Here is an 11,637-nt window from a genome sequence, read left to right on the forward strand (position 1 = left end):
GGCTCCCATCAGCTAGAAAGCGATGTCATGACAGAGTGCTTGAGGTAATGAGCAAGCCAGTTAGTAAGCAACGCTTGTCCTGTGTCCTTGCTGCATTATCTGCTCAATAACCAACCTGTTCTCAGGAAATGAGAATAGTACTGACCTCTGTGATGGTGCTGCAGTGAGTAAATTCAGAGAAAATAAAACACGACAAAAAACTGAAATCTGCAGAACTGGTATGTTTTTAAAGGATCTCTTTGAATGTATGCAGCGTACACCAACACGGAATTCACATCTGCTTCATCTAAAAGCAACAAAATCAGTACATATGGTATGATACCAGCTGCTTTACAGAAATAAACTACTACGTTGTAGACAGTGTCTTCAACGTCAGCTGATCATAAAGGTTAAAAAAGTAGTCACTGTTAAAAAAAGTGAAAATTTCAAAATGTAAAAAGCAAAAAACCCCAAGCCTGCTTACAAGCCCAGGAAAACCAACCCACACCTAAAGTAACAGCAAGCAAGAGAAAAAGGTTAATTTGCAGTGATTTGCAGGTAGAAACTTTTTTAGTCCACCTTCAGATCTCTGGTTTGTCAGAGTCTTCCGGTACCACAACTGGATTTCAGAAACTGCTGAGTAAATTCAGTAAAGCCCACTAGACTGTAGCCAAAAATAGCTGCAACTGCTCCTCCCCAACTTAAAAGGGGGAGTCACACCTCCTCAGCCTCAGGGATGTCATTTACTCATCACTCTCTGAACTTGCACAGTTGTGGCAACTAAGAGACAACACAGGGGATCCAAACATGGTCTCCAGGCACTAGGAACAGTAGCTTTAAGCACTCCATCTCAAAACGGGTAAGTTCTTTATTTTCTTTTCCTTCTTCTTTTTCATTCACTGTCAAGCCACTTCTTGGTTGAATCATTGGCTCCTGTGCCTTTTATGGTAAAAGTAGGCTGATTCAAATGATCATTGTAAGGAACAGCTCAAAGAAAAACAAACACAAAAACATCTGCACTTCATACTGACTTGAACATCTCTATTTTGTGCTAGAGTTTCAGCAGAGGAAGAGGGGAAAAAACACAGTGACAATATGATGTGGAATGTCACTTCATTTTATTTCTATTCCTTAAAAGAAAAAAAAAAATAGGGCAACTTTTCTAACTGAGGCTTTACAAAGAAGAAATGTTTCTGCAGCACTTCAGAAATCATTTTGGCCTACAAGTAAAAAACTTTTCTTCTGTAACATCATTTGCAACATGTCCCTGAGAATGCAGCCTTCCACAGATTTCTCAATTTGATTATTTAATTTCATTTTTATTTAGCATATATGGAGAACTATTTTTCAAAATAAACCAAAAATATTTGCTGTTTGTGGAAAGCACATTTTTCACTTACATATAAACAAAAGCAGTGAAGTTTTGAAGTTTTTATAAGCAGAAAAGCAATATTCAGGCAGCTCTATACGTTAGTATAAACTGAATTTTATAGTATTTACAGAATTCAGCTTTAATCAGTGCAGCAACTTAGAAAGGTAAATGTTATCTATTACTCTATATAATCAAAAAGTATAGTAAAAACTACTAAATCTTTCATATATATTCATTTTTGAGTGTTTTTTTCTACCCTTTTCCTTTACTCCTTGCTATAATTGCAAAACAGAAGTCCCCGACTTACAGAAGGGTGGTTTTAGGTAAAACAAATAGAAAGTTTTTTAGAAGACGAAAAGAAAGAAAATAGGAAATTTAGGGCGAGAATGTTTTGGGGCATCTACCAAGCAAGACAAGACACTTGAAAATGCCTCAAGTTCCTAGGGAGAAATGAAACACAGATTATTACAATAAGGAACTCTGAGGATATGTACCGAAATCATAGCAGTAGTAAGACGCACACTCATTATGTCAATATATAAAATTAAAACAACTTAGAATTCTATAAATATTCCCATGGTGCTGCCACTGGAATCACTGCGGTTTCAATAAGGATTTAAATGACAACAGGCACTAGAAAAGGTTAAGAAGAGGAAAAAAAAGAAGAAGAAAAAAAAGCAAAACACCATCGATGACTCTCCTGAAGCAGCAACGCTATTTGCACAGATCTGTTCAAGGAGATAACTAAATTGTTTTTAATCAACCCCCAACAATTATACATAGCTGACTTTGTACTTTCATCAGGTAATACTAGGAAAAGCATATGGAATGTTATCAGTGCAAAATACATTTTTCACGTTTCCAATGAAATACAAACAGTGGTGACTGGCAAGTAATATGAACTTGAACAGTAACTAGCACAGGAGAGTGCTACAACTCTCAGTATAGCTCTGAAAGTAACCTCTCACTCCCTAAGCAGTGCAGACACATGAAGACTAAAATACCAAAAAATAAAGTTTTTCTCTTGTCACTGAAATGTCACTTATGCCTCCAGAAATGAGAGAGAATGCATTAATCCAGATCTATGAACTACTGCTAGTTGCTCCAGCACACTTTTACAGTCATTCAAAAGAATTAAGCAGCAAATTTATTCTTAAAATGAAGGTAAAAAAAAAAAATTGCACAGGAAATATTAACAAATAATTTATGACAAAGCTTCTCAGTAGAAGTTATTATTAAACAGAAACCACCAGTTTAAGTTTCAATAAAGCTTACACTCAGTCTCAGTTTCAGTCTGAATGAGCCTGTATTATTCTAAAATTGTCCATTTTAGGCCTTCTAATACATGAAGTCAGCATATACCCAATCCTGTTATCTGGGAAAGACCAGGAATCAGCAGGGTTTCGATGGCTACCCCGAAGTGCCTAATCATGCTGCGCAGCAAGTTTTGTAGACAAAGTATGCTTACAAAATCACATAAGCAAACACTCTGTTAATTAAGCTACTGTCACAGCAGACAAATGGCAGCAGACCACAGCATAAGAAATTAAGGCTAACGAGCTATATTGCAAATTGTCCTGATTAAATAACAAAAATTCACCTCTGATTAAATAATAAGAATCAATTTCTGTCTTTTAATAATCCATCAATTTAAACACCATTTCAAATGTGAGCTACAAGCAGGATTTGTGTATTTCATTATATTCTTCTCTTCCCCTCCAAAAAGGTTAAAAATCCATTAAAAAAATCCCGTCCCGTAGAATACAGCAACACCTGTCCCTCTCACAAGTGTTCTAGCGGTACCAGTTAGAATAACCTTTGTCCACAGTTAACATTCCTGCAGCAGAAATATTGTATGTACTTGACTCCACGTGAACATAATATGCCCTCTTAAAAGATCCTGTTCCTACTGTACTAGCCTGGCAGGGGTAAGCACCACCCCAGGTTGATTCACTTTGCCTCTCCTGTAAGATACTTCTCTCTGCAATCCACATTTGCAGTTATGGATTTTTTAACTTAACATTTCCACGGCTACAGTATTTTTCTTTGTTTGCGTTCATTATCAGAATAGCTACTAAAGCTAGTCCAACCCCTAGAGTTGGAGGGCCGCAAGGACTGAACTCCTGAGCAATTCCAGAAAGGAGTGGGGCAACTATACGACCCACTGATGTCACGGACTGTCCAACACCTAGGAGCGTACCGCTGGCCTCATTCCCACCAATGGTCAGTTCAAGATCAATGATACAAGTCCGACCTATAGTAGTGGAAAAAGCTAAGAACGTGGAAGACAAAACGACCATCCATATGCTCAGCGCTGACGCGTACAGGAGAATCAACGTGCAGGTCAGAGTGCTGGAGTGCAACAAAAGTCTGTAAGTGTTGTGCTGATACAGTCTTGTTATTGGTCCGAGCAGACAACCAGCCAGGACTCCAAGGGCACTGCTATAGCTCATCAGGTATCCAGCGAACAAGGGTTTCACGCCAAATCTCTCCTCCAAGGCCAGACTAAAATTATTATAGTACAGTAGTATAGCAACAGACATCAGCAACCGCACTAAAAATATATCCCACAGATCAGAGCACGCAATTCCTTTAATCCTTTTCAGCACTGTTGCAACTTGGATCCATGGAGACTGGAAAAGACTGTCGCTTGCCATAGCTCCGTTAGTTGTTGATTTCAAGTGCAGGTCACGGTTTGCTTTTGCTGAGAAACTGCCTGTTTCTTTGTTGCCTTGTTGGTGTTCCCTGTTGCCAGTGTTTTCTTCACTCCAGGGTAACATCCAGACAAGACCTATATAGATCAAGAAATTAGTTGGTTTCATTCAATTGCTTTAAGTGCAAGATATTAGTCTGATGGCAACAGTTTACTCAGTGTAAAGATCACAATTCAAAACAGGACTTTAACAACCATTTCACTTTAAAAAATTACAAAGATTAAGTCTAGTGTTATTCACAGTATTAGTTCAATTTTAAGTGTGGTGAGAGCAAGGAAGGAAAATACTGAGGTGACACATTTGCAATATATAAACAAATCTAAAGGCTAAAGCCAAAATTCTGATTTCCAGTCTTCATCTTTGGGCACATGAAAAATTCCTATTCCTGTGTCTGAATGTAGAAGCGATATATACAATACAAAGGAGAAGCATCTGGAGGTTAACTGTTTCAAAATTCCCACCCTTCCACACAAGCTCAAATTCAAAGGGTAGTATCAGTATACAGAACACGTACGCCATAGATGATAAACACACCACCAATTCCAGGTTTTACAAATGGCATAAAACCACAAAAGTGAGGAATGAAGGAACCCAAGATGCAAAATATGACATACAACTTACCAGCATTCAGAAGGAAGATACAGGCACAGATGAAAGACGTTTGATAAAAGCCATCTTCCAACTCTGTAAGGTAGCCACCAACAACAGGCCCCAGAATGAAGCCCACGCTAGAGGCTGCATTGAAGCGTCCCATCACTAATGGGCGATCTCTCTCAGAAACCAAGTCAGAAAGCAGGGCTTTAGAGATGGAGAGTGTGTGTTTGAAAATACCTACAACATAACATAAACACAATAATAAACATGTATTGTTCAGTCCAAAAGCTTTAAAATCATAAAAGCTATCTGAAATATCAATGTTCAAAATTTATTTTTAAGATTCCATAAACCATAAATTCCTTGATGCTAGAGTCACGCAGCACGGTGGGCCACAACCATCATCCTGGCTGTTCAAGGATTTGGACTTCACAATTAAAATTATTCACGGATCTGTGTTGAAGGAGCGCTCCTGCAGCCCTACTGAAAGACAAAGTAACTTAGCTGAGTGCTGGACCACACTAGGAATAAACCAGCCCCTAAACCAGGAAATTGTGAGTGGGTAATGGTGGAGTAGGAATGGTTTGTTTGCTTGTGAACATAACTCTGTACCAACTTTGCTGAGTATGGAGATTTCCAGGATTGTAACATACCAAATTCATATGGGAGACTGGTAGGTGGCAAAAGAAGAGCACAGAAGGGCAAGCATCCTGCAGGAATACTAATAATGCAATATTTGATTATTTACTACAGGGAATTTAAAATGCAAATTGCCAAGCGTTTACTCACCTACGGGGACTCTAGAAAGGGCAAACAGGAACACAGTGGTGGATGTTCCAAGAAGGAAGTAACCCAGTGCACTGAGAAGAATACAAGCAAGCAGGGAATACCGTCTTCCTACTATATCACTCCAGCAACCCTTTCATAAAGCAGGAAACTAAGATTAACTTTTTATAACATTTAACTATGTACAGTGAACCATCAGTACTTCTAAATTAAATTGAGAAAAGAGATCAAAGGACTGTCAGTGAAAGCTTAATAAGCTTATTACACAACATTCCTACATGTTCAAAATCTGGAACTGACGAGCAGAGTTCTGCCATGCCAGCAGTGCACCTGCTGAAACTATCATTCTATTTAATGTCACGCATACAGCTTTTTTTAAAAAAAAAAAGTCTCTCTTTTAAAAATACAGTCCTGCAATAAGCACCATGAAATATTAGTAGTAGGGGCCCCCGGAAAATGTTACCACAACTGACCACAAATATTTCTTTGCAAAAATGGTTGCTGTGTACTAGACACTTGTTGAGCATCCGAAAAGGAACGATCTTCACTATGAGGAGTTTGTCATCTGAGCGCAGACAAGTAGGAAGTATTTATGAGAAGGGAAACCAGTAAATTTGCATGTAGCATGCTTATAAATCAGCTTGATTCCAAACAGGAAGTTTTTTAAGAAAGTAGGTAATAGTCTTGCAGTTCACAGAAAATGCCACAAGATTATAGAAGCAAATTATCCCAGGTGGCCTGCATCACAAACGCTGAAACAGGTTTTTTTTCATCAGATGCTCAAACTCCGCTGTCTTGAAGGCTAGGAGGTATCAGGGTAATATTAAAGGTGCTCCTATCTAAATATAGGGATCTAAGGTATCGATAGGTAAAGCATACATTCAAGAGGTTCAGCCTTCATGTTTAGCCTTTGCACTCTTGCTTAGATTAGAATGTAAAAAAATCAGAAGCTAACAGAAAACAAACCCAAACAAAGCTCACAGGCATAATGCATGAATTTAGGCCATATGGCAAATTACAGGGCACTATTCATTAAGCAGGGAAAGCAAACTCTAGATAACAGGCTTATGAAAAGCTGACTCGTGAGACTGCTTTTTGGACAGGCAACTGTAGTGAAGAAAACCGCTTTACTAGCACCAACACTAAAGAGAACCCTGTGTAATGTACGACTGACCCCAAATCTGGATTCTAGCTTTTGTCTGAAGACTGTATTCTGTTTAGTTCTGGAAAAAAATTGGTAATTCCCTATAAATGAAACAAACATTTTCCACACAAACTAAAAACCGGATCCACCAACGAAAAATGCTTATATGAACACTGTAAACATGTTAAAATTTTCAAGAAAAACTATTATTAATCTCATCCTTTTTTCCCCTAAAATCCATAGAAATACCAACAGGAATGCAGTGTTAGAACTCACCACAAATGTGCTGGAAAATAGTTGCATTATACCATAGAGAGATCCTAAAACAAACAAGTAAAACACCAATGTTAAAAATTAAACTGTTTTTTTTTTTTTTTAATGAAAACTGCCAAATTTTTTCAATGATGAAACATGAGAGAAACTCTGGGAATAATTTACTAGGAGAATAGGAAGAGGGAGCGGGACAAACCAAGGGTGGAGCTTAGCACATAACCAAGAGAATAGTTTCTGCTAAAAACTTGTAGAACTATGTAATGAAGAAGGATGTTGCTTTGTATGATGTATTAAACATTGCCATTTATAGTTGCTTTCTCAGAATCAGGAGAGAATTTCATTACCGGGAGGCTCTAATTACTTTCCACTTGGCACTTCAACATGTTACAAGTCACCACAGAAGCCCTGAACAAACCACAGACACTAGTCTTCCATTCTGGAGGCTAAGAGTTTAGCAGCAGTTAGTAACAGAAGAGAAAAAGCAAAGAGAAACAGAGAAACATCTGCCAGACTCTGTAAGAACACACCTCAAAACCCCGTTTCTTTTTAAAGTTAAAAATCAAAGCAGACTGTTGAAATGAAAACATACTTTTGATGAATTGCTGCTTAAAATAATACTCTTGACAACTCAGACCAGAACCCGAATTATTTCATGAAAAGTGCTGAATTTCATCCAAAATAAAAACCCAAGGTAATAAAAAACTAAGTAACAGAGCCCATGCAAACCACATGGAGCTATAAAGAATATCATACTTGTAACATTACAAATCATAAACAGTACCATACGATATAAGTAAGAGCTTTAGAACCACAGAACTTCATCTTGGTGCTTCATTTTTAAGATAAAATTCCAAACCTTCAGAATTTACTTGTAAACACTCCTTAAAGATGATAAATATTTTGCCAAAAGACAATTGCAAGGAATTTAATCAAACTCGGAGTAATCACAGCCTTTGGAAAGCTCAGGAGAACCAGCTGCAGAAGTACTGTTTGCAAAGCCTGTAAATAACAATAAAACTAAAAGCAATACCTCTGGCTCCCAAAGTTGCTGAGCTGTGAATTCTTGGATGCTGGAAAAGCATCTGTACAAGTATCACTGCAAGACTTCCTTGTTCTTTCCAGGAATGCTCTTTCCCAAGCACCTGCTTTTGACTACTGTCAAGTATGCAAGTTTGGACAGGTCTTTGGGTCTAACACAGCATGGCTGCCCTTACAATTTTACTTAGAAAATTGGCCTTACTTTTTGTTATGCTACTAGCAAGGAAGAATTATGTTACAATGTCCAATTTGCAGTAAAGCATAATCCAGTTCACATTATCTTATTCTTTGGTAAATCAGTGAAGTACTGCAACCCACCTATTATTCCAGCAACTGTATGACTTGCTCCTAGAGATTTGATATGAAGATTCATTAAAGGAACAACCATGCTCACACCAAATAAATCCTGAAAAGAAGGCAAGAAAGGTTTTAATAACTAACACTGATTTAAAAAAAACCTGACATTATTATTAAAAAATAACTGATTTTTAAAAAATATTATTTCCATATAAACACAAGATTAAAAGAAAATTTTTCATAGCCAATGTGGTATGTTGTAACCTCTACAATGCATCCAGTATGTACAAAATTACAAAACCGCATAAACTGAAAGATAAAGGATTGCCTCACAGAGGAGTTAAAACTATGAAAACAGCAATCCCCTTTCCCCCTCCAGATACAATCATTCTGAATATATATACTTTAATATATATTAAAGGAATATTTAATGTGTAACTTTATCTGTTTAACAAGAAAAGTACTTGGTACCAGTATTTTAAATTCAAAGTGGTCTGTAATTTCAATCACCTAAAAATACTTTTTACTCATGCACAGAGAGTACATTTGGAAAATCTACAGTATTTTAACTCTCAACCACCATAGGGAAGAAGCTATGGTAGATCTAAACCTACCTGCAGATCGCCTTTGTGTATAACTTAAGAAATGTAGTGAAAAGACAGAAACATGAAAAAAAAAAAGAAAAAAGCAAAGCATAAATGAAAAATGTTTTATAAGAGGAGGGCAAAGGACACTGCCCATCCTAAACAGTACAAGGATCTCCTACTCATTCCTTTTGACTTTTTATCTTTTGTTAAGCTAACCCCACTGACCCAGTAGTTCTTTCACTACTACTATCTGGCACAGCATGCAGCGTCCTACATCAGAGCAGAACCTTACAGAAGGTCTGTTGGAGCAAGATCACCTTTTATGAGTGACTGCTTGAGCTGAACTAGACTAGCCCAAAGCCTGAATAACTGTAACAATGTGTACCACTAAGTAAATTCTCACAGTCTATCATTAAGTGTCTTTTGATAGTTGAAACTGAGACTTACAAGGTCAGAATAATGATTAAATACATCAGCACGAGCAAACAGCGCACCTGACTTACAAACATCTTCAATAACAACATCTTGGGTGTCATGTGCAAACCTGAAGAGAGGTTCAATGGCCTTGTCAGGGTCATCAATAAAGACATTAAAAAGGCCAAGTCTCTGAATACACCCTGGCAGAACTGGACTTGTCATAGGCACACAGATAGAGCAAGACCCATTAACCACTATCCCAGATGGGTAGCTCTTTCTCATTCCACCTATAATTTCTACATCGAATGATAACTACGTTGTATTTGCTTGGTTACAGGAAGGTTGCATCACAGGCAACAGCTCTTTATTACGATGTTTCATCACACCCTATGCCCTCTAAAAGGGCACTCACTGCTTGGTTGATTTCAGCGTGTACTCCAGCTTGGTGTCAACAAGGTAGCACAGGGTTGGAGAACCACGGTGTTTAAGAGTGAGCAAAGATGCCAAGCTTGTTCTAATGCACCTTTCCCTGGAATATTCGTTCCAGGACCCAAACCAACTAGACTGTTTCTACTGCCCAACCTACAGGTGGATATATAGCTACATTTCACACTGCAAATTTGCACTCATTTTGTATTCATTTTCCAAGTTATCCCATTTAATTGAAAATTAATTAAATGACATTTTCCCAAGCCTCATGAATCACTACAGAATAGACCATAGTCTATACACTATGGTCTTTCAGTAAGGATTGTTTTATTTTGGGTTTTTTTGGGGGGGTTGCATAGTGGTTTTTTTCTTGTTGTTGTTGGTTTTGGTGGTTTTTTTAAGAAAAGGCAGGTTTTCCTGGGGGGGTGGGAGAGTTCTGTGTAGGCTTGTTTTAAGTTTGCACCAAGCACTGGTATTTCAAGTAAAAGCTCTCTAATAACCATAAGCTGCCCTGTGCTATTCCACTCCGGAGCCGCCGCCCCCCACTTCTGACTGGAGCACGGCCCCTCCAACGGCTGTCCCGGAGCCGTGGGGCCGGGCGGCGGGCCGGATTTTCCTTCTCAGGCACGGCCGCCTGTCCCAGGCCGCGCCGGAAGGGCACCAGGGCCCTTCCCCAGCGCCTCCCCGCTTACCAGGAAGCCCACCGCGTAAAGGCACCGCACGAAACGGCCGGACGCCGCCGTCTGGCTCCCCGCGGCTCCCCGGCCTCCATCCTCCTCCTCTTCCTCCTCCATCCGGCCACCGGTGGCCACGGGCCCGCGCCCCGTAGCGGCCGGATGCGCGGCGGAGGCGGCGGCGCTGGGCATGCGCAGTGCTGGCGGCGCGGCGGGGACATGGAGGTGGTGGGGCAGGGAGCGGGGGTGAACCCTGGTGTTTTGTTTAGGTTAACGAATGTGTTTTTCGTTTTATTTTTTCAGGCGAGGAGAAGGAGGAATAAGGATCCCTGCAGGTCTCGGAGGCCGTCGGGATCCCTGCCCCCCCCCCGCACACCTGTAGGACCTTGCCCTTCCCGCCTCTTCGTGCGTGTTTGCACTTGGAGAGTTTTGTAACCCTTCACCTCAGCCTGCGGCCCTGCGGAGACCAGGAAGAGTTAGATAGGATGGAGGGGCTTTGGAGGCAGAAATACACCCTAGGAGCGTGATAAGGGGTTCCCTGCGCTGCTCTCTCCGTTGCTATAGAAAGGTGACTTTGGAACCAGTGCACCTCCGAGCCTGCCTCCTTCATGGGGAAAAGTGGAGGTGTCCTGCCACTACTGCTGTTGCTTGGCCCTCTCAGCGGGCTCAGCCTGGTGCCTTCATCAACTGTTTCTGATGGCAAAGTGTTTTCCTGCCTTGCTATGTGGCTGGTGGTTGTGGCACTAAGCCAGGGAAGAAGGGCATCCATCGTCATGCTTAGCGCGTACGCTGCTGTACTGCCTTTCTGTGAAAGTTTGGGATAGACAGATGGAATTGTGGGTGGCTATTATGTTATATCATATTCATGTCCAAAGAAGTAAAATGACATTCTTAAATCACTGAGATGCACGGGTGGAAGCGATTGTCACATGCAAAATACCTTTATGTTGGAGGCAGAGGGGACTTTTTTATATAGCTGCAAGGCCAGGGATCAATGAAAGGACTGTAGTTTTAAATACTTTAAAAAAAAAACCAACAACAACAAAACCCAAAAATGCACAAGGGAACAGGAGGTGCTTTAATGTATTTTTAATTATGAGTAAAAAGAAGCTTTTGAAAAATGATGATGATTTTTAAATTTTAGAAGTTTGTGCTAGTTGATAAAGTTTGAGAATGATCAACAACCAGAAAGAGGATAACTTCAGTTCTATCTTCATGTTTTCAGAAGAAATAAATATCACAGGATTGAGGGTCTTCAACAGATTTAGGTCACAAAAAAAGGAGAAGGGAATGTGTTTTTGCCTTATTGTTATGAACCCCCCCAACTGGAAAG

At 39.7% G+C, this 11,637-nt stretch overlaps 1 protein-coding gene across 1 annotated transcript; it reads right to left on the reverse strand.

The window, feature by feature from the left end:
* Window positions 1–863: 863 nt before the first annotated feature.
* On the reverse strand, window positions 864–10,497 carry SLC67A2 (solute carrier family 67 member 2). The gene is made up of 6 exons (XM_075738753.1): window positions 10,323–10,497; window positions 8,219–8,306; window positions 6,866–6,909; window positions 5,449–5,578; window positions 4,687–4,896; window positions 864–4,142 (listed from the first exon to the last, which is right to left on the reverse strand). The coding sequence occupies exons 1-6, from the start codon at window positions 10,494–10,496 to the stop codon at window positions 3,352–3,354; spliced, it is 1,437 nt and encodes a 478-aa protein (XP_075594868.1). The 5' UTR covers window position 10,497; the 3' UTR covers window positions 864–3,351.
* Window positions 10,498–11,637: the final 1,140 nt, after the last annotated feature.

The sequence above is a fragment of the Balearica regulorum genome, chromosome 1, assembly GCF_011004875.1.
Source record: "Balearica regulorum gibbericeps isolate bBalReg1 chromosome 1, bBalReg1.pri, whole genome shotgun sequence".
NCBI lineage: Eukaryota > Metazoa > Chordata > Aves > Gruiformes > Gruidae > Balearica > Balearica regulorum.

Coding starts and splice junctions, on each gene's coding strand:
- SLC67A2 (XM_075738753.1), bottom strand. CDS start 10,496: ATGCCCAGCGCCGCCGCCTCCGCCGCGCATCCGGCCGCTACGGGGCGC. Junction 5,579..6,865: donor TATTTTCCAGCACATTTGTG/GTGAGTTCTAAC, acceptor GCTTTATGAAAG/GGTTGCTGGAGTGATATAGT. Junction 4,143..4,686: donor TATCTTCCTTCTGAATGCTG/GTAAGTTGTATG, acceptor TGATCTATATAG/GTCTTGTCTGGATGTTACCC.